General features: G+C 39.2%; 1 protein-coding gene across 2 annotated transcripts in view; it reads right to left on the bottom strand.

Moving 5' to 3' along the window:
* The window catches only part of tmem8b (transmembrane protein 8B), a 71,074-nt gene that overhangs the window by 7,679 nt on the left and 39,272 nt on the right, over window positions 1-24,123 (bottom strand). For both annotated transcript variants that reach the window (XM_074670874.1, XM_074670873.1), the window contains exons 7-12: window positions 20,830-20,926; window positions 19,038-19,161; window positions 14,862-15,004; window positions 13,219-13,397; window positions 10,265-10,411; window positions 1,228-1,344 (exon numbers count right to left, since the gene is read on the bottom strand). In XM_074670874.1, the coding sequence (XP_074526975.1) occupies window positions 1,228-1,344; window positions 10,265-10,411; window positions 13,219-13,397; window positions 14,862-15,004; window positions 19,038-19,161; window positions 20,830-20,926 (807 nt within the window). The remainder of the gene's footprint in view (window positions 1-1,227; window positions 1,345-10,264; window positions 10,412-13,218; window positions 13,398-14,861; window positions 15,005-19,037; window positions 19,162-20,829; window positions 20,927-24,123) is intronic.

Here is a 24,123-nt window from a genome sequence, read left to right on the forward strand (position 1 = left end):
GCCTTGTGGCTATTATAAGGACAAACAAGAACTGGGTCAGTTATGTCATGAAGAAACAGGATATTTAATTATATTTCTATTTGCCTTCTTTTGAAAAAAGTCTTTATTTACTGCCAAGCTGACTCCTATAGTATCATTTAAGGTGGGTTATGATTGAAGCTCCTATTGAAATATTGTGACAAAACACATACATATTTATGAATCAACGTACGTAAACGAGCATCTATGATTTATTTACATATTCTTCAAAGCCTGAGAGAAACCAGATTTATGTAAAGCTTCACGTACACTCACATTTGAAAGAACAGTTCATGTGCTCCGTTGTTCAGCTTGGAATAAACACATTTCGTCCTTTCTAACACATACCGTCTCCTCCTATTGTTGCTAAAACTGGATGCTTTACATGGTGGATTTAAACAGTTTTTCATCTTCCTCACTTTTTTTTGCAGGATCCTCCAGCTCACACAAAGATAATTCTCAGAGCTACTACTCCCACACTTTATTCAAAGACTTCTCAGAGGAAGCCACAAACCTTGTTTTCAAACTCATGTCAGTGGTTTGGTGTTAAAGGTTTTTTTCCTCTTCCCTTCCAAGAACCTTGCCTGAAAGACTATTATTTTTTATCTTCTCAGTTCAGGGAGCACATTATGACTGGGAGAAGAGTCAGTGAAAGTACAAGCTGACTTATAATGGAACTACAACCCATGACTAATACCCACAGGCAGCAAAACTTTTAAAGCTTCTTCCATGCTAATGTAAAATAGCTTTATTGGTCAGAAAGCCACAGTTTTTAGCCATGCACATGTTCCAGCCCCATGTTCCAGCCCTGAGCTTAAACGATGGATTAAGTCCTCTTTACACTTAGAGGCGTGAGGAACAATGGAGGGGCAGTGCTGACACGTTTCATCTGCATGTTTGAACAAGCTTGTCTATGAATGTTAAACACACATTATGTATTAAATTTAATTATCTTCATCCTGTCCTGACCGGGAGTTCAAACACTGCAAGAATTAGCCATTTCTGTGTGAAAAAGGAGAGTTAATCTCTAGAATACAGGATTAATAGGCTGAAATTGATATCTAATTTTATTAAATTCCTTCATTTAGCTTAAGTTTTAACTCTGAATGTTAATTGCAGAAGCTACAGTTACACTCTGCACAGAATAACCTTCTTTTAGCTTCAGACTATGCTGGTGTATTGTGCAGTTAATATGTGTGTTATCCTTACCCAGGCTACGGCCATGATGCCCAGAGCAAACAGACTGGGTCCCAGCAGGTTCCACAGACCGTGACGGTCAAGCTGCAGAGCCATGGACAGAGACATCGCCCCCAGCAGATACAGCACCTTGACAGGAAACACACAGATCAATAACAGCCCCCCATAAACACTGTCGACAGAGTTACTTCCCCAGTAAACAACAAGATATCTGTGTGGCAGCAACAAATACAAATCCTGCTTTTATGAGAGAAAAAAAGTTGAAATCATCATTTTCCCTTCACAAGAAAGATAAAAAAAAAATGCCACTAAAAGCTTTACAGGTACATAAAAGAAGTCTTTTTGTGATACAAGTGCCAGTTACTGCAGGTGGAGCTCTTTTACTTTCTCTTTTTTTTTGCACCTGTGTCCTGTTTCAGGGGATTTAGGAGTCCTACTTTTCTTCACACAGCTGCAGCATTCAAGGAAGAAAGTGAACAAAACCAGGCAGGAAAAAAAGAGTGACACTCCTGATACGGAAACAAAGAACAGGTGTTTGAAGAGATGAGATGTAAGTCCGATCAGTGAGTTTAAAATCCTAAAAGTGCAGTGGGGAAAGCTGACATCTTTTTTTTGTGTAGTTGTATGGCAGTAGTGGGCGAGGTAATGAACCGTAAACTGTGGCCTGGAAACTGTGAGTGGTTCCATACTGGTGTGTTATGTAGCTGCTCACAAGTCCTGTTTGGAAAATGTATGTATTAAAAGTTGAGGCTAGAAAGGTATCCTATTGCTGTGTTAACCAATCCAGAGTTTTTCCACATACAGATAATATCTGGGCTTGGTTGTAACACCCTGTGTAAGATAACCTGTAGTGCAGAGGTATCAAGTAATGAAGTAAAAATATTCGTTACTTTACTTAAGTAGAAATTTTGGGTATCTGTACTTTACTGCACTGTAAAAAAAATTCAGTTTAAAATAATAGTAAAAGACTGGGATTACCATATTTTACAGCCCATGAACTGGAAATGCAGACTGTCGGTGCTCCACACATGACCAGGTGTCTGCGCTCCATTGCATGGACTGGCTGTCTGTGCTACAAACTACAAGTATACAGTACAGAATACAGTGATAATTTAAAGTTCACTGAAAAAAAGACAAAACTCTTTCTTATACTTCATTTCAAATTTGGCCTACATAGTATGCCCCATCAACACAACTCATTTGTTAACATCTAAACCTCAATGTAAGACTTACTGGGTACATTGTCCATGCTTGTGGTGCACAGATAGCCAGTCCAAGCCATGTGGAGCAAAGACAGCTTGTGCCCGTTGCACTGTAATATACACCGAGGTGTCATATCCACTGCCTTTCCTCTTCATTCACTGTTGTAAATCACTGTCACAACAAAAACTACGTTTCTGTAAAATAACAGTTAAATATACTGTTATTTTACAGTAAAATCTTTAACTGTGTGGAGTGGTTACTTTTTTGCTGACTTTTTACTTCTACTCTTTACATTATAAGACAAATATCTGTACTTTCAGCTCCCTACATTTTAAAAATAACCGTGTCACTCCCTTTTTTATTTTGGCCTGTTTTCATTACAGCCTGTCATTAAAAAAAAAAATCAACACAAATACACAAACAATAAACTATTTGAATAAATTGCACCATTGGGAGAGAGTGAATTGGATTGGACTGATCAACACCAGCTGCTCCAAATTTTTCAACATAAAAATTTTAACTAAACTTCATAGTCACTAGCTTTTGTCCTTAATGGCATTTCTTCCCCTAACATTACTTTTACTTTTTGAAACCAGTAGGTTTACACTTTTATCTAAGTAAAAAAGTAGAGTTGATACTTCAACTTCTACAAAAGCCTTTTAAACCCTACTATCTATACTTCTACTTGAGTAATGGGTGTAAATGTTTTTGACACCTCTGCTGCAGTGCCTGTTGCACGCTCTGCAGGTGATCAGTACAAGACACAGAGAGAGCGGTCCAATACATCCCTGCTGTTGATGCACTGATTGCAATGTGATGACTCATCTTTAACATGGACCATTTATGCAAATGAGTTATATACAGCTGATTGCTGCGGATGTTGTTCTGCACCATCTTTGATTTGAATCACCGCAAACCACTATGTCATTAGGAAGTCTCGTCCATATGTGATTCACCTGTTGTGCTGTCAGAAAATCAAGTGAAATATTTCTAAGTCCAAGTTGTTTTTCAGGCATCTTTTTGTCTACAAGAATATTATCAAAAAATGAGATTCTTACAGAGAAAAGAAATGGAAGGAGGTAGGGCTGAGTGTACTAAGAGAGTAAAACTATGGGTGTGTGTTTGTGAATGTGTAACAAAACTCAAGGAAAGCAAATTAAATCGGTGTGTAAGCACAGACCAAAATAAGCTGGAGGAAAAAAAAGGTTTGGTCTTTTAAATGGAGGACTGAGAGATACAGCGTGTAAGTTTCAAGATAATAACTTCAATAAACCACAGAGAGCAGAGGCCAAGGCTATCAATAAAAAACTGGTTAAGCTTTTTTTGTCAAGCTCACAATTTGACATAAAGCCACAGGATATAAAAAAGATACAGTGAGAGTGAAAAAAATCAATACGTTGTGCTCTGCATGCTCTGGGAGAACTTTTGCCTGTCTGGGATGCCTGAGGTCTGCATTCTTGAGTTTGGTAGGGAGCGGGAGGAAGACTCTGGGATTTTTCAAGCGGGAAGGGATGACCCGTCTGCAGGAGAACACGACTAATTGGCACAGAGCATAGAGGAGAGGAGCAGCGTGGTGCAGCCCGAGGACTCTGTGCAGCACCAGTCATCAGTCATACAGCACCACTGGATCACACAGCAGCACCAAACATGCATGTATACATGTATTATAACACGCAGAAAATGTATTATGTGAAGGCATGAATGCATGCATGCTCACATGCAGGGGTTCTGCTGTAATGATTCATTATCCGTCTTTGTGATGGACGAGCCACTTGGAAGAAGTCAGAGGGAGTCTATTTTTATCTGACATATATTTCCAAGCCTAACAATATGCACTCATATAGAATTATACTGTACTTGTGTAGGGTAGGGTACCACATGACTAATGCTGGCACGATAATAAGATGTCACACAAAGGCTGTGCTGAGCTGAAATTCACTGAATATTTCCAATAAATCAAGCATGAAAGTTTATTCTTGACTTCAGGATCGGTATTCTTGAAAAGTTTGAGTCCTGCCTGCTTTCAGCTTGAATTAATTTCATTTTCTTCTGCTAAACATGTTTTCTACAGTCATCCCTCTTTAAAAATCATCCAAATAATTTTGTGTCTCTGTTTGGTTATAGACATGTCTGATTTTAAACTCACTGCCTATCTTTTTCACAGGCTGCAGTGAAGAGTTTTCTAAAATATAATTGTATGTTTGGCTGCGAATGAGGTTCAAATTTCCCCATGCACTGCTGATCCTTTGAGCCTGTGATCATTTGTTGAACCCACGTCCGACTAATTAGCATGAGTGTGTAACTAGATGCTTAATTAGAATAACAGTGTTGCTGCAGTGACACATTATTTGAAAAATAATACTGAATATAAAATGTGGATGGACCCCGAAGTCTGTCATACAGTTAAAGAAAAAATCCAAACTTCTAAGCAGCATGAAAAATCAAAAAGATACCTCATCCCACACATCTAAGCCCCTCCCACAAAAATGCGCCAATCAAATGTGTCCATTTTTCTTGCCTTGAGCCAGGAAGTCAAAGTTGCCAACCAAGATCACTGGGAACTCATTAAGCTAAAGGAGGACTCAAGAGTATGGATAGATGATGTTTGTATAGTTCTGCGTTAGCTAGCTAGCTAGAAAGCTAGCTAGCTAGATAGATAGATAATTTGAAGTGGCCTGGGTTAATTTTGTCAAAAGTCAAACACAGGAGCAGTAGCTCAATGCCAAAGCAGAGACCTTTATTTTAATTTAACACTATCAGTGAAGTGCTGATGAAAATATTGTTATATTAATTAAATAAATTAAATTAAGTTGCCTTTATCTTTAAAAGGAGAGATAAAAATAATGGACATCACATTTAATTGGCAACTGCAGATGCACTAATTTCATGCCATGCATCATTCTCACAACCACCTGACAAAACATCTTTACAATTAAGTGATCAATTTAAGCTGCTTCACCACCTCTCCAGCATCCACCTGCAGGCTCCGACTACTGTCATTCCTACCCCTCTTATCAACAGTGTGACAGCTTTAAGTATTATGATCAGTCTAATATCATTAATTAAAAGCTCCTGCAAATAGCACACGTACTGTCACCATCATTATCAGTGTAGTGTTTGAGAATCTGAATGTGATGTTTTTGTTGCTGTTTTTAGTCTTTCTTCATCTCTCTCCTCCTACATATCCCCCTTATCGTCTTTTCAACCCCAACCCAGTCTCAGCACTTAGCTTTTAAACGTGAGGTTGGTTCTGCTTGAGGTTTCTGCCAGTCAAAAGGAAGTTTCCTTTTGTTACTGTAACCTGACAATACTGCAAAGTGCTCTATTCATCAGGCGTTCCATACTCAGAGCTTCGATCTTATCCTGTTTTGATGTTGGATCTTTGTTCAAAATAAAACAGAATATAGTCTAGACCTGCTCCTCCAGTAAAACATCTTGAGATAACACTGATTGTAATGTGGTGCTGAACACAGTTGGTTGATTTCACTCTTTGATTTCGACAGGTAAAGTTTAAGGGGGTATTGTACTTTTCTCTTGGGTGTATACCCTTCCTCTGGTACCCCCTTAGTAGCTTTGCATGATTTACAGCTTAAAAAAACAAACAAACAAACAAACTCATTTTTCTCACACTGGTGTTGTTGAAAACCTTATTTCAGCCTCTGTCTGAAACACTTTATCTTAGCTGCTGTCTCTTTAAGGCTCCCTGCTCCATGAACACCCTCCCCTCTTGGCCTGTTGGCAGCATACACTGTAAAAAAAAAAAAATGGACGTCATCTTGCTTAGCTCGAAGTGAGGTCACCTGGGAAACTGCTCCCCCTGCTGGTGACTGGCTGCAGTATAAGTCAAAATATGTAGCTCTCCATTCAATCCAGATGGGCTGTGGTCAAACTTTAAAAAATTGTTTCTTACGTCCGATTGTTGTAGTGATTTTAAGATATTATTTGGCTGTCTTGTATTCAAGTCCTCTTTTTTCAGAAAAGTTTTGTTTCCAGTAGCTGTAAGAAGTTAAAATCAAGGTTTTACGTCACGTTTAACGATGATTGACAGCTTGTGTATTTTTTCAGGGACTGTAAAATATGTCGGGAAGTAGAGTCAGGAAGTGATTAAACTCTTGAAAGAAAAAAAATATATTAATTTTGTCACCTGGCTCCACTCAGATTCTCCCAGAATCCCTCACAGTCTCTACTTCGCAGACTCTGGCTGCAAAACTGCTACACTGGCTGTGCCTGTGACGGAGGAATCTTGGCTTCAAAAGTGTACAATGGTAAATGGCGGAGCCACGCTGTCCACTCTATATTCAGTCTATGGTTGGCAGGCCTTGGTGTTTGAGGCCCGGCCTTTCAACATGTTACGAACCAGTTGGGAGACCCTAATGTGATGACTTCATCATTTCAAATATTGATCTCATGAGGAAAAAGAGAGAAGCATTTTGAATTGTTTACTTAAAAAGCTTATATCCAAGGGGAATAAATGCAGAATTTTCAGTGAATTACTTTTTATAGCCAATTACTTAATTCTGGTTTCTCTATCTATAAAAATTATACTACTACATTACTTTATTATTATTATTATTATTATTATTATTATTATTATTATTATTGTTGTTGTTGTTGTTGTTGTTGTTGTTGTTATTGCTATTATTTTCCTATTTATTTTTTTACTTTTTTTTTTTTTTTTTCACAATATAATATTTTTTTATGTGTTCTAAAGCCCTATATATGTATGTATATAATTATGTATGTATATGTATGCATTTGTTTTATCAACAATTTTTGTATATCCCTGTGTTTTTCTTTATGTTCCTTTTTTATGTATAATGTTAAATAGATCCTCTGGTCGATTAACATTCTATAATGGCTGCCAGTGCCAGCACCATCCAATTGAAGCTGTCTTTCAGGCCCTCTACGAAAATGGTGCCAATGATCCTTCCCCTTTTGACATTTCCCCTCACCCTCTACCAGCACCTCACTGGTCAAAAATCACATAGTGGCTAAAGTGACACACCTCTGCAGTCAATCCATTAGCTGAATCAGATGTAGCTAAATATGACTGGACAATCCATGAAAATGTTTGTCTGTTCTTATTTGTTCGATTCCAGCCCTACCCTTTTTAAGTGTTGTTTTTAATTCATTTCTGATGACCCTCATGAAGGCCACAAGCTGAAACGTGTTGGTCAAATAAAGTTGTTTCCTAAAACTACAAGTGTTGCTGGAGCTTTTCTGACCTCTTCAAGACTCTTTCTCTCCAAGCACCTTGGAAGTTGGGGAAGTTGTGCCAGGATTTTTTGACCTTTGACTTCATCATTTCACCGTATCTTGTGAGGATCGTGGGCCTTTTTCAGAACAAGTTGTTTGGAGCAGTTTGAGGACAAATACAAAATATAAATATGTAGCAGTTTTAACATGTTCACACATCCATCATTATTATTTTAAATCCACATTTAAAATATTTGAAAGCATTATACTTCCTCTTTAATCTGCAAGGTGTCATAAGATCAGACTCCATTCACAAAGGACAATCTTAAACTGATGATACACAGTTATAATCAATACAATTGTTGACCAACAATTTTGGAGTTGACCAATTGAACCTTTGGCTATTCACACTGAACACATCAGTACATTCACTTTAATTTGGTAAAGTAGCTGCATTACTAGGAATGAATTCCCAGGAGGCAAGAAACTTGCAGCCCCACTCTCAGATAGATGTCTGAAGCCAGAAAGCTAAAGTTTTTATAGCAGCAAACATCAGAATTAACGCCCACAGACTTTCTTGTTCCACCTTGACCTTTTGTAGCGGCTGTAATTGTGCACACACAGTTTTTTTGTGCTACAGGCTTATCATGTGTGCTCACCTATGGTTTAACCTCCAAAAACAGCGGCTAAGCAAAAACTGCAAAAAGCTGCAAGACAGCTCATTAAAAAGGGTTAAAAGCATGAAGATGAGATCCCACTTACAGCTATCCTTTGAACTTATTCATGTGATTCTTTAGCAAAAGCCTTCAGCAAGTTCAAATGAACAAATCTCCAGAAACCACTTTGTTCGGCAAGCCGACAACACCCGCCCTGCAAGATGAAGTTTTTGATGACTTTTAGACCTTTCCAAAAAACACCCACAGACAGGTGCTGCTGGGTCCTTCACCCTGACTGCTGCTGTGGTCATAAACACACACACACACACACACAAACAAACAAACACACACAGACAAGCAAACACACACACAAAGACAAACACACACACACTGTCTCTGTCTGGTACACAAACACACACAATTCCACTTGCCAGTCCTGACATGTGCGATTTGATTAGTGACTGTGTACTGCAGCGCTCAGCAAAAATGAAAAACTCTAGAGGACAGCAGATGTTCGTAGACTCTCCCTCCCTCCCACTGCTCCACCCCCTCTCCCCCTCGCTCTGTCTCATTTATGGACATGAACACACACTCTCACAAACTAACACACACACACACACACTGAGACTGCTCCATCTTGGTGCCCAGCCAGGGAGTGACCCAGGGAGAAGGTGCACCTGTTAGTGTTTACTGCAATATGTCAAGAACCAGAGAATCCAGCACCTCGCACCGCTTACTCCAACACATTGATTTTTTAATTTATAACAAAAATTGAGGCTTAGTCATTTTTAGCTCTTCCCCCACAGCTCCACAACTCTACTTCTCATTCCCTAAATCCCTCTTTGCTTCAGGGCTTATCTCAAGTTGTCCACCACCAGCATGTTGGAGCTCTCAGCTTAGGTTCAGCCGGACTGCAACACATGGTGGTGGACACGCGTTGTGAAGATGGCTGCTTCCAGACGTCTGAGTCACAGCTCAAAAGTTACAGCTTAAAGAGACACTTAAAAAGAGGTCTGGAGTTGTTCACAGACACAACTTAGTAAGAAACTGGGCAGAAATATGGGAAGTGTGCTTGTGTGAAGGCTGGTGAAACAAATTAAATAGAGGCAAGTTATGTATGAGGTCGCAATGGAGAATTAACAAAAGATAGTCAACATGACAGCTCCCAAAGAGTAAAGCCAAGACGTTTGGCTTCGCTCATCTCTTTTCACTCCAATCAATCATCTGTCCTTACTCCAAAATAATTTAAAAAACACACACACACAACCCTTTCACACAACAAGCTCCGTGTCAACCGTATTTTCTCACTCTTTTCTCCTTCCTCAGCCACCATGCCAGCCATTGTCACTTTCTCCACTCAAGTGTCACCAATTAATCTGAAGCCAGCTGACAGCTCTTTGGGGGCAGCATGGATGCACAGCCCATAAATCCTGTGCTCCATGTGAGAGGTTAAACATTTTCATGCTGACTGCAGATTCATGGCGCCAATACATAATTCTGGGAGTGCAATCAAAACCGTGCTTTTCTTGCACATGTACAAATACTAATGAGATGAATTTGTGTGTTCTTGTGCAGCTTGTTCACTCAGTATAATCAATACAGGAGGACATAAGTGGTATTTGCTTTTCTGTGTGGAGGATGGATCCAGAGAGCACAGACAGCGCGGTGACAGATTTCCAGGGCACTAATTATTAAGCTGTGTGAGATGGTGCATACAGGTTGTGTCATGTATAACAATGTGTTAAGAGAAGTGTATTTTTACACATACAGACAAGTTCACAGCTTTGCAAGAGTAGCTCCAGGCTCCTACAGTCTGTCATGACTTAATCCACTTGAATGCTGTTCAGTTAAAGAAACAAACCACAAAGTTTCATAGGAATGAAAACAGTCATCTTACACAAACAACATTTCCTTTAACTATGCATCTCCCTGTGAGACATGAGGCTCACATTCCTTCTAGAAAAGTTTGGGGTAGATTTCCAGAAGGTACCTACCTGTTTGATGATGGATTTCAGTCTAGCCATAGCGATGACAGTGACCCACACTGACATGAGTGAGCCGAGGAAGTCACAGAACTGCAGGACGTCATACTCCATGATGCAGAAGACCACAATACCAGGCTGGTCACATGCATGGTAGAACTAAGAGAAGGAAGGAAAAAAAGCAGGGTTCAGACCAACAATCAAATTTTAAAAACTGCTGCCATTAAACAAACTCAAGAATTTTTAAGCAAAGATTAAAGGCATAGTGATAGGTATTTCTGGTTGGTTTAATCAAGAAGGGACGTAGGTTTGGCTCAGTGGTTACATCGTTTACAACCCCTCCTCTTTTGCTGTAGCTCATCCCACACTCTCTCTTTTACACCCAGAGCACAAAGACATTCAAAGGACATTCTTTCAACCTCATTTTTGAATGTGTAACTTTGGTCTCCTAAAAGTGCAGAGTGTTACTCCAGACAATGTTGATTACTTTCACAGTACCTCCATATGAAACCTGCGTACTGCGCAAAGAGATGTTCAAACTCTTTATCCATGCCAGGTCTTGAACCAGCATCTTTCCAATTACAAAGCCTAGACCCTATCAACTGAGCAACTGTCGCTGCTGCACTGCAAAAAAAATGAAGTCCTATCAAGTGATTTCATTTTATTTTCCGTAGAAAATGTCTTTTAAACTTAATATGAGCCACATTCACCTGACTAGACCAGGAAAATATCTCATTTCAAGTTATTTGAAGAAAAAAATGAGGTCTGAATTGCTCGTAATAACTAAAAAAAAAAATCTGCCAATGGAACAAGAGAAAAAGATACTTGTATTAAGACATTATTCTAGTTTCAAGCAAATTTTCAAGCAAATTTTTCCCCTATTCCATTGGCAGATTTTTTTCACCTATTACAGGCATTTCAGACCTCATTTTTGTCCTTAATCAACTTGGAACCAGTCCAATAAGACAACTTCTACTTAAAATAAGACAAAAGCACTTGATAAGATTTCAGTTTTTTTGCAGTGTGCTGCAGCCATTTTAGGCATTCTTATTGTTTTAATACTACTTCTAGTTTCTATGCTTATTTGTACTCCGATTTCAGAAGGTGGCGTATTGTTCCAGTTCATTTTGCTATAGCTTTATTTAATTTTTTCGGCAGCAAATGGTAACTGGAAATACAAACAAAGGCGTTACACATTTCCACTTCAAACCTGCTGCTGAGCAAAATGTTCTACAGGTAAATTAACCAGTACAAGACAATAAATCACCATTTCAGAATGGAAAACAGAACATGTAAACAAACAAACAAACAAAATATTCATTTTTTTTCAACATTAATGTTTAAAATTAGATGTCAAAATTACATTGAGAGGATTTCCTTCGTATGTCTGTTTGTGCAGTGGGGTGTGGGGGAATTACTATGGATGTCATATAAAGACATCCTCTAGAGCAGTGGTTCTCAAACTTTTTCCAGTCATGTACCCCCTATAATATATACTTTTTTTTTTTTTCCGCCAAGTACCCCGTAACAAGCACAAAGCAGTTTTGGATGAAAAAAAAAAAGAACATAGCACTTTACTCTTACTGTCAATTGAATATGATATTAAATTTATGAACTTAAACTTATATTGGATTCAAACATTGATTAAATAAATGGTGATAAAGGAATTTTGCTTGGTTGCTAATTTTTGAATATACATCTTTGAATCTTGCGTACCCCCAGGGGTACACGTAACCCCATTTGAGAACCACTGCTCTAGAGTAACAGTCTGCGCCCTCAGGAAACCAAAATCAGACATCCAAAAATGGCATTAAAAGGACATCTTTTGAATTTCTCTGTGCAGTGGGCTCAATCACTGACTCCTGTTTGGACGTCCACTTGACGTCCAAAAAGCTGATGTTCAAATGTTATATTGACGTCCAAGTGGTGGTTAGACATCCACATAGCAGACCTAATTTGAACCATTATACGTGATAGGCGTAATCTGCATGTCCATCAGACATATGACATTTAATGGGAATATTCCTTGTCTATCTGCAGCTGTCTTATTGACTCAATTAAGAAAAACAGCCCATAGAGCTGAATTCACAGATTAGAGTTTGGGGAGTCTGGTTTGTGAGTCTTCTTTGGTGAAACAAAGTCGTGCTTTTAAACATTTGTCCAAACTCCAAAAATGTGTTCTGTAAAAAGTTATCACATTATTCTTAATAATGATAATCAGCAGGTCAGGAGTTGAAACATTCCTGAACTAAAAGTACAGATTCACAGTAAACCAGCAGTCAGCATGGCTTGTGTATTAGCCTCTGTTTCTCTGGCAAACACAGAGCCTTGGCAGCACACGTTTCCTTGCAGCCAAAGGTGAACCAGATCTCTTCTTTTTCCCTGGATGACCTCGTGTTGCTCTGCTGAATCTTCGCACACTGGCAACCCTGCTTTACCGACAGGCTGCCCCACTTTCCCATGAATGAGAGAGCTGTTTTCCTTCTGAAGTCAGACTGACTGCAGCCTTACAGACGTGTTACAGCAGAGTGCATTTCCTCTCCTCCTCAGCACACATTTACAAAAACAATTCTCGAAAACTACTCAGCTGTATAATGGTTGCATCCACACTGGCTTGCTTGCTTACTTTGTTAGCCTCTTGCTTATATGCTACCACTACCAACAAAAAACAAGGAACCAGTAGCAGAAACATGGATCCTGTCAACCCCCTGCTTGCACACATTGATGAGCATCCTTATGTGCTTTTATTGAGCTCAACTATCAGCAACCCCCCCCCAAAAAAAGATTTGTTTTTCCATCAATGAATGAAATATCAGAAATTTTAGCTGCATGTGAGGAAGTGCTGCAGCTTCCAGATTGTTCGTCCTTGCATGAGACCTAAAAATACTTTATGGGTCAACTGTTTTTTGTTTTCCTGGAAGATAAAACCTGCACCACGCTTTTTCTTTTGCATAACTATCACTCACAGTGGAGAAGAACATGGTGAAGATGTAGACGGACGCTTCCAGCAGGTAGTGACTCCGGATGGCGATGGCCACAGGGGGAACGAACATGAGGTTACTGAGACAGAGCAGCAGGGTGGAGAGGAGCTGGAAGCTGTAGGAGTAAGCTTCTGAGTTGTCTGTGCACCCCCAGCCTTCCCAACCTAACACACACACACACACACACACACACACACACACACACACACACACACACACACACACACACACACATGGTGAGATACACAGACACAGAGAAAGAGACAAAGCAAGAGTGCCAGTACTGTACTCTGTGCTGATCTAAAAAGAAAGTGGTCTGAAAGAGGAGCCTTTGTGTTTGCAGGATCTATTATTTGAGAAAAACTTGAGGAGGCATTCATCTTTCCTAAACTCTTAACAAACTTTGGAAAAGCTTTCAAACCTTGTGACCAAATCAGATGAATCAGTGTGTTCCCAAAGTTCAGCCCTTCTGAATTAACAATATCTTTTAAAACGGAGCAAATATCTCTCTCTTGACAAGATGAATGCTTTGTAAACCCTTTCTTATAAACACACATTTCACAGTGAAACAGCAACCAAAAAACAGATTGTTGTGAAGTTGTTTATCCTGCTGAATAAAGCCTCCTGGTGTGAACTCCATCCTCTGTTAACCCTCCCTGTTTCTCCACTTGAATTGGATCCTTATCAAATGCCTCATTGGATGAGACAGTGTGTATTAAGTATTCGTGAGCCCTGTTATATGCAGAGTTTGAGTGTGTGAGATGGGCCAAGGGCAAACGCTGAATGCAAAGCGCCTGCCAGGAAGCAGTCACACATATGAAGTATGACAATGAATTTCACTGAAGAGAAAGCGGCTCTGATAAAGGAAGATCAAAGGCAGGATTTTAAAAAAGCCTCAGAGGACAAGCTTTGTTTAGTTTCATAAGCTCATCTTTTATTGAAAAGCTGTTCGTAATTAAGAGCCTGTTTTATTGTCTTATCCAAATGGCTTCTATTAGAGGATTAATACGAGGCGGCTGCGTGATTCATTGAGCCACTATACGTACACTTTGAATGCTGCACAGTCAGTTCAGAACCTGTGCCATCCCACCTTGCTATCTTGCATTTTTCATGTCACTCTGTGTGATATATTTTGGGACAAATTAGAAATTCTTAGCAGCAGTAATGACCCAATTTCCTCCCAGAAACTTTTATCTTATCTTGCATGCTAAAGAAGCTTTTGGCTGCTGAAAGTCACTTAGAATTATTAATTCATTATCACACTTTTGGGTAATTATTAATCACTGATTTATAATGGAAGCTTTGTTGTGCATAAACCCTATTTATCCAATTATGTCTCCTGCATCAACAAACAGCTTGCCTTGTTTGACTGATTGGCTTCAGAAAGGGTTTGTTTTTTCTTTTGTCAGTGCTGAAGACTTAAGTAGATCAGCTTATCATTTTTATTAAGTCAAAATTTACTTTGTGTACAAAAAGGACACTTGCGCAACTTTTGAAAGAGTCTAAACACCAACAACACTTGTGTAAAGAACAAACTTAATCTCAGACCAGCGAGTTTCAGCTTTGTCTACAAATACAAATTAACTGACGAAGAGGAAAATGTGACAGATATCAAAGGAAGTAGTTACCTGCTTTGCATTCACATGCAGCATAAAGGTAGTTGTTGGTGCGCAGGAGCTTGCACTGTCCGTATGTCCCACAGTCATTGATGCATGGAGTCAGGTATGCTCGCATGTACACCTCTGCAGTGATATTAGAGCAGGCTTCAAACCTGGAAAAGTAACACCAGATACAACGCTGAATTAGGAGGAGTTAGGAGTATCTGATTTAACATGGATGGAGCTGGCCCCGATTAAGCATCAAAGTTTTTGCATTCCAAGTTAACGTCATTATCTAACACCAGGGGTTGCAGTTTGAATCCAAGGGGCATTATTTTAACAAACCTCATGCTGATTCATTCTTCCCAGATAATGAATCCCATTGAAATTGGTGATCCTCTGACTTCTCTGATGTCACATTAGGGCTCAAATCATTAGTACAGAAAGTGCAGTACTTTTAGATGAATCGCCTTCAAATTACAGCTCCATTCCTACAAATAGCCTATATGCTGTGTAAAATGTTATTAAAAACAGATTTACCTTTTTTTAAAAAAAATCTAGAATAATATATTTAATTGAATTATTTTGTGGACTTGATTTTATGATTTTAAGTTTTATAATCTTTGAATGCAGAGACATTGTTTATGGTTTTGTTTAGGAATGGGTACCTTTCACATTCGAAATGGTACGGTATCGATGACCGGTAACTGGCAATCGGTACCAGTGCTCAACAGTACCAAGTTTTTTGTGTTCATGTGGTAAAAAATATCAATTTGTTTAATAATGGATTATAATTTTTTTCAATTTAACATATTTATTCTTCAATATATAACCTTGCAATGCTGAGTTCATTTCTAGCTCTAGCAAGGATGCATTTGAGTACCTAAACATGGTACCTCTTGGTTTTAAGTGGATCAATACACTTTTGACAGGATTCAGTTGGTACCTATAAAAGTAGCGAATTCAGTACCCATCCCTAGTTTTGTTTAAGAAAAAATAAAAAATAAAAAGGAGAACATTGTATATTTTGGACTTATACCATTTTATTTCCTTTGTGTCTCAAAAAAACAAACAAACAAAAAAAAAACACAGATTTGGATGGTTTTCAAACCGTATAACCCTATAAAAACTGAAAACACTGCAAAACAACATATCAAATGTTAAATTGAATTTGATGCCAGTCTCAAAACCATTGAAAAGTTTTGTGAAGCAAAAACTTGAAAAACATGGTGGAAATTCTCCCAAAAATCAGAAAGTGAATTTTTAACTTGTTAGTAACATAACTGTGTCATAATAAATGCATTTCAAAAGCTGAGTCTCTCAGAAGAATAGATAGGGACAAGGTTACCACTCCGATCAAATAGTTCAACAATTTCAGATTAATGTTTTTCAGAGTAGAAATTGAAAACAATTTTGGAATCCTATCACCCACAGTTCATAATGACATTTAAAGACTCAGAGGATCCAAAGAAGACTCTGTACCAAAGGAACAAGTCTGAAAACCATCACCGAATCACTGTTATCTTAGGACCTTCAAGAAGCTCTACATTAAAAACAGACAGGACTCTGTAGTGGAAATCACTGCATGTGCTTCAGATCACCAGACTGAGCTGCACCACTGTTCAGTTGATATGAAAAATGTGTGATCCATAGCCAAGAACAACAAGCTACATACACTGGCCTGGACCACACTGGCAATTAACACAAGTTAATTAAAGTAGCTGACAGGTCAGATATTATCATTGTTAAGCATGTTAACAATGCCGTGTCAGCAGATTAAAATGCTGACATTTCTTTTGAAGACAATTATAGCCTCATGAAGCTGCTATTGTAGCTTCAGCCTCTCAGTCTTGTTGTTTTGGCTCCTCACAGATCTCTAAAGGTTTAAGGGTCATTTCCAGGTTTCCAGGTTTCCAGGTGTCTGAAACCTTTACTCTGTGGGGCTGGTGCAATCTCAAATTTATAAAAGCAAATATAAGAGTGATTTTTCTGCGATTGATGTCTGTGCTTTTAGAGTTCTTCTGTGAACTTGAACCCTCACCAGGTGACTCTACCAGGTCCTCCACCGGGAATTTTTAACACTTCGTTAAATAAGACAGAACTTAAACTATGATATACAATGTTTCCATTTTTGTCCTTCTGCTGTTTTGTTGATGTACACTTTATTTTGAACATGAGTCTTTTATCTATTCTATATTTATCTGCTCTTTTATCTGCATCTACATGGCATAAGAGAGGGAAAAAAAAACCTTGAATATCAGCTAAAATGATATCTTTCCTGACTGCTTTGTTGCACCGTCAGTCACAGAGAATGAAGCTCCTAGAGCTCATGAATGTCTTTCTTCGCCTTTTTTTCCAAGAGCTTTTCTTTTTAATTGTCACAGCTGTTTGCTCCATTTCAAAATGATATCAGTCATCCTAATTGCAGCCTTGAAGAGTACCTCTCATGCACAGTACCTCTTATCTTACGAACAAGCCCTGATTGATTTAACATGTGTGAAATGCGAGCGAAACTGACACATAGCTATGTCTGTGTTTTTCCATATTTCCCTACCTCAGCAGTGCTCTCATGTGAGGATGAGACTGTGTCCCACACCATCTGTTATTATTTGTTATTCAAATTCAATTGGGATTCCCATGAGGTCTGAGAAAAAAAAAAGTCTGCTTAATTTCATTCTGTTCACATTTTGGCGTGATTAGGGATTCTGAAAACAGCTCAATCTGCTGAATAGTTCCTGAAAATTAGGAGAAAAATGTTGCATTGGACAATTAGGTGGACGTGTTTTCTCTCCAAATACATTTCTGACAATGGTTTTAAACAAAACTCAGAGAGGGAAGGTGTAGCTGTTAGCTGTTAGCTGGAGATAAAGATAAGATAAAAACTAAAATCCTATCCCAACTTGTTTCACAAGAATGCTTCACTCGTATGGAAATTGGCACAAAATGTTGACACAATAAGATCTTGCTTAATGTTTCAGATGAGACAACTGGATCAGCCAAACAAACACCAGACATAATATGAAATATATAAATACCAAGATACAAAAACATCAAACTTTGTTTCAGGCTAGATTTTTTCCCTTTGTAAGCCTTTGTCCTATTTCAGAACTGACTTGTTTGAACACTTGTATTAACATTTCATAATATGCAAATAAGACATGTGCAAAATCTGCTTCCTAAACCCAAAAAACTATCCTCCTTCCATGTCATATGTTAGGTGTGAACCAGTAACACACTTTTGAAGCCAACTCTAAATTAATCTGGTGGCTGACAGATGGGAGGAGATGTGTCTGAATGAGGAAGACTGCGCTGCTTAAACAGAGAGCCTTCACTGCGGCACTAAATTATTAATTTAGGTAAACAAACCAGCAATTGTAATACATGGAGGACTTCTTGAGAAATATCGAATGTCCTATTTTGCAATTGTCTTTCTACAATTGACAGCAAATATTGACTCTGAGAGGTTGCTGTGGGGTGCTGGAAACCAGCCAAAGACTTGATTATGAGGCTGTCAAAAATTTATGAGCAACATCCATTCAGCTAGTTTTAGTGAAGTTCTGCTTGTAAATGATGCTTTGGGGACTTTCTGGGTCGAGTTCCTGAGATATTTACATCATGTTTTTCCTTCTTTATGAAATAGTTCATCATATTTAGAAAAAGATAGTTCAATTATTGAAAAAGAGTGACATGGGAAGACCTAACTGAGTTTATTTCCAAAATGTGCTATACAGAGAAACAGCAAGTCCAGCACCATCATGATTCAGCTTCATAACCTCTCTTCAGACACCAGTGGGTGAAGCCACTGTGATTATGTCCATGTTTTATGTAGTCTATGATCAAGCTTAGTCTGACGGAGACAAAAAACAAAATTATATATCACAAGAAAAAGCCTTCTTTTATCTTTTATCTTCAATTGTTTCATTTGTTTTTGTATTGATGAACAAAACAACAGTTACAAACCAACCACCAGAGAATCTATGAAGCTACTCACTCAAACTTTCATAAAACATAAATCATTTTTTGGAGTATCAAACTCAAATACCAGGATTTAACTTGTTTTTATACTCAGCATCACTCATATCTTTTGATTGGTTTCTGAGAAAAATTAACAATGACTAAATAATAAAAGTAATCATGGCTGAGAGAAGTTCAACAGTGTGTTTCTGATAAAGGACTGCTTGCAGCGAAGCAGGAAGCATCTCTTACCCGTGTTCAGTGGCACATAGAGAGCGCAGACTGAGGTACCAGGTGCCTGTTTGTGGGTAAGGAATCCTCAGTTTGGTGATATTAGCCGAAGCATTCACAGTGAGGAAAAACCCAGCAACTGACTCTGCAAGAGGAAGAAACGATGATAAGGCTACAGTATTACTGTGTGTACAAAATGATGGATGGTGCGTCTCCATCCCTTTTCACTGCAAAAGAGTGAAGCCAAAAGATCGCCTCGGTCAGAGCTGGTGTGTTGAGCATACTTGCCAAACTTGAGACCTCAGAATTCGGGAGATTTTCAAGGCGGGGGGGGTCGTCATATTGATGTGTTGTCACTGTGTTCAATCGAAAAGTCAGATCTACAAAATGTGCACGTAGCATATCCCCTTTGTGTTGTCCCAGATAAACGGGAATTCTCTTTTCCGCTCATTCTGGGATTTACACAAATACTTTCTCTTCTTACTCATTTCTTCTTCTGCCTCTTCTTCTTCTTCTTCTTCTTCTGTTCTGTTTGCCGTGCTTGACTTCGAGCCGAGGTGTAACCGTTATTAAAACAGCGCCCAGTCAGAAGAGAAGGATGGTGTGACAATATTGTTGTCCAGGTGGAAATCGGGAGAAATTTGTGAGAATTGTGGGCCTGGGAGATTTTCGGGAGGGGCACTGAAATTTGGGAGTCTCCCGGGAAAATCGGGAGGGTTGGCATGTATGGTGTTGAGTCGGGAACAGATTTTGGAACCAAGGTATGCAGTGACGCTCTCTGGCAGGTGAAGCCACTGGTTTTATGTAACACACCTACCACTGATCGAAAGTCACATTTAGCCAACCAATAAAACTTCAAAAATTGCTCAGGTTAGTGTAGCCAGAAAGATATATTTGGTGATTTGAAGCAGACACTTGTGTTGATAGAAAGTTAAGTGACCTGTGTGTGCTTTTTGTTACTTTTCCATCAGTGTTCACTCTTTACTCTGATTACCAGGAAAAGAAGGCTACAGGAGCCAATATTTACAAGCTCTCTTTTGAAGAGTAACCAATTAAAACTTGACTCTATCAAATTGTGACCTGTGTTTCAATTTTCTATTGTTTACCATGTTTTGGGCCTTGGGACCAATATTGCATTTAGTCAGCAGGGGTGGGTGAATTAAAAGTTTTGGCCTCTGTTTTGTTGTCTTTGTTTTATTCAGCCTAAGGGTGGAACAAAAAACTAAAAACCAGGAAGACTTTATGATTTAAGTGGAAAGTATTCACAGCAAGCTTATTCATCAAAATAAAACTGACACTATATTTCTTGTCACATTTTGCAGCTCAAATATTTGTTTCTGTGATAATTGGAAAGGTGAAGGAATACTGAAAACATTAGAATAAGCTCTTTTAAAAGCTGTGCCAACATATGAAGACGAGTGAAGGTGTAAGAACAGAGGTAAAGTTAAAGTTTGAGTTTTAAAAACTTGTTACAGATTCTGTGAAAGTTGGACAGCTGAGTTTCTTCAGCTGTTTGGAGTTGATAAATTGACCTTAAACTGTCAGTTTAAGTCAAGAAATCTGTGCAGTTTCAAGTTTTTAGACTGAAACATTTTGTCAGAGGCAGTGTGAGCTGAAGTTAAAGCAAACATTTGGAGCCTATTGTGTATGATAGTCAAGTCTTTGGGAGTTGAAAGAGCTGAAAAGGGTTTACTCTGTCAAAAGGTGAGGATCAATTTTACAGAGGAGGCATTAATGGTACTTGAGTTATTCTTTGGGAGCAGTATGAGAGGACAAAAATGATATGTCGGTGTATTTTTTAAAGTTGAGTTACCTGATTCACATTTTAGTGAAGAGTTCTCCCGTAAGAAAAGAGGCATCCCGTGGTTCAGGCAGCCAAACACTGTGACATTAGCCCCTCTCAGCGTGGACTGCAGAAAGAAACACAAGCAAATGTCATTCATCCATCCAGCCATCAGCCATCTGCTGCCATCACACCGCAGAGCTAAAACCGTCCATGATTACCTCGACTTATTCCCCCTCAGCTGTGAGGTAGTAAACTTTAAAACTAACAAATCAAGTCAAACTGCTCTCCCCCTGTCTGCCTGAGGCTCCTAATGAAGATGTTGGCAGTTTATCTCCTTAAAGCATCAATTATACATTAACACACTCATACATTAAAGAAAAAAAACAGGGAATTATTCAAGCGTTGGGAGCTGCATATGCTTATACAAATGAGCTCATTCTGCAGAGGGGTGAAAGGAGAGTAGTACAGACCAATTTGGTGTATCAGTAAAGAAAAAGCGAGGGGGACAAATGTGAGACAGGAATTACTGCAAGTGTTCAGAAAGCATCAGTGTGCATTCAGGCACCAAATCTGACACTTTCAGACTTCTTCTAATTTATTCACAGTGTCTGTTTTCGGCATTGAAGAGGAAAAAAAACACAAAAAACCAACAACACAAAAATAGCCAATTAAGGTAACTGAAACTGTCAGTCAAACAGGGTAACAGTCATTCTGTTCCAGACAACTTTACGAAACACCATGTAGCATAATGTGGTCATTTGCATCACATCCGGAGGGAAAGGGCTTGGTAAAGGGATAACTTTAGGCAATTATTTCTTGAATAAGAACAACTTCTTCAGCCCTTCCAGCACAGACAGAACATAATGTATAGCAGGGAATTGGCAAAGTCATTGATTAATGTGACGACTCAACAAACACTTTGCCAGGTGCTGAGATTTCAAGCTTCCTAAACTCACCATCTGGTCGGCCCTCTCCTGGTAGTAAGACTCAATCACGCCCACTGGCATTTCAGGATATAGTCCCCTCCCTCAAACCTCCTCCACACTTTTGTCCTGACTCTCCCTCTGAGATGAAGACTGAGGACACAGTTATGGACTGGTTACGAGAAGGGCAAACCAGTCACAGCGCCAAGAAACCACATCGAGGTCACAGGGTCCCGAATGAGAAACTGTCTCAGTGTTGCTGTTTCTAAAGCTGTGTTTGAAAGGTGAGAGCTCTCACTCAGTCTGAAGCAGATTTATTTGTACAATAATGTCGTTTGTCTATCACTTAAGGATTAAGCGTTAAGTGTTTCAAGAGCTATCAAAATTCACTCAGGACCACTCTCCTAAAGATGATTATTTGCATATAATAAGTAATACTTGGCTATATGCTCTGTTCTGGGAGCTCCCTGCTTTTCAATGTGCCCATGTGGAATGCGAAAGCCTGATGTGGGGACATTTCAGGCTGTGTTATTCTTTCCACACAAACGTGACGCATGGAAATCAGACACATGAGATCCACGCGAGAGAACATGCAAGGCTTTTATGCTTTTTAACAACCCACATGATGTCCATTTGTGTCCATTCCCAAACTGCAGGGGGCGGTGTATTACAAACGTATGTCTACCGCGGTACTAAATGAGAGTTGAAGAAGTTTGCCTTTGTTTACAACATGACACATCTGTCCCGGAGATTTTTCCAGGTTCTTTTAAGCGATTTCTCTTCTATGCTGAGAGTGGCCGCAATTTCTCACCATGACTTATTTACCATTCGGTTATCAAGGTAGTCTCTGTGTGAAGAGTCATACAGATTCCTGTAATTCTGCACTTCAACTACCTGGAGAGCCCGTTCTTCCGCCATCTTGTTTGTTATGATTTGGCACTATACAAATGAAGACTGATTGATTGATTGATTGATTGATGGGGCTGCACGGTGGCGCAACGGGTAGCCCTGCAGCCCCACAGCAAGAAGGTCACCGGTTTGATTCCCAGCTTGGCCAGTGGGCCTTTCTGTGTGGAGTTTGCATGTTCCTCCCATGCATACGTGGGTTCTCTCCGGGTACTCCCGCTTCCTCCCACTGTCCAAAAACATGCTCACCGGGTTAATTGGTCACTCTAAATTTTCCCTAGGTGTGAGTGTGTGCGGGGATGGTTGTCTGTCTCTGTGTCAGCCCTGCGATTGGCTGGCCACCAATCCAGGGTGTACCCGCTCAATGACAGCTGGGATAGGCTCCAGCCACCGGCGACCCTGAACAGGATAAGGGGTTAAGAAAATGGATGGATGGATGATTGATTGATTGTCTGCGCGTCTCAGTCAATCAGGTTAAAAAATTTTTGGGTGTGCCTGGAGAAAGGGACCGTGTGACAGGGCATTGGTGCAAAAATGATGTCATTTGTCCGCATGAAGCCGCGCGGACCCCGGCAGACACGTCATGCATAAATCAGCCTTCAGGCACTAACTGAAATGAATTGCTGTACATTAGGTGCGCAATGATTTCAAGTGTATTGTATGAAATATTTTACTTAGGGTGTTTTTCTTTTCTTCTTTTTTTTTTTTTTGTTTTGTGTTGGTAACTTACACAATCACCACAGGGGGACACTCTAGGTAAACTGGCCGGTGGATACCACAAGAAGGGCACAGGTGAAGTAGTGATTTGGGCAACAGGAAGCACACGCGGTTTTTAATGCTAGTCATCACGCTCCACACTTATGCAAGTAAGTTGTCTGTACCTAAGTGTCTTGTGGATTAATAAATTAAAGAAACGATACAACAGTTACTTTGGATTGGATATTGGACGCAGAGGAAGAAGCGCTTCAAAAACACATCACTCCCGTACCCAGACAGTGACTAAAACTAGGGCTGGGACGATATGCTATTCTCACAATTTGATTCTATTACAACTCATTTCAAATTGTGATTCCTCAATATTAACAATTTTTGTGATTTTCTTTTTTCTTTTCTTTTTTACCGCAGACCATGTGTAAAAGTTAAATGATGATGATGATGTCTCCAGACTATATCAGGAGCTAAATTTCCCATAAAATGCACATCACGTGAGTCAGAGAGAAACATTTCACCCTCTACCGGAGAAAAGTGGTAACTTTTTTTAGTCCAGTTAATAAACGAGACTGAAAAACTAAAATGAAGAATTTGAATTTGAAAAAAACAAAAGATTTCTTGACAAACAATCCCAATTTTTATATTGTCAAAGCAATCCTAATATATCGTATTTCTATTTTTTTCTCCCACCCCTAACTAAAACCATGCCAGAATAGTCTCTACAAATATAACTTGCAATACCTTTGATTTCCAAAAATTCATGAACGTTACCGCGTCTAGT

Source organism: Halichoeres trimaculatus, unplaced genomic scaffold (genome assembly GCF_033239565.1).
Source record: "Halichoeres trimaculatus isolate MK-OKI-2021-1 unplaced genomic scaffold, fHalTri1.1 fHalTri1_scaffold_5, whole genome shotgun sequence".
NCBI lineage: Eukaryota > Metazoa > Chordata > Actinopteri > Labriformes > Labridae > Halichoeres > Halichoeres trimaculatus.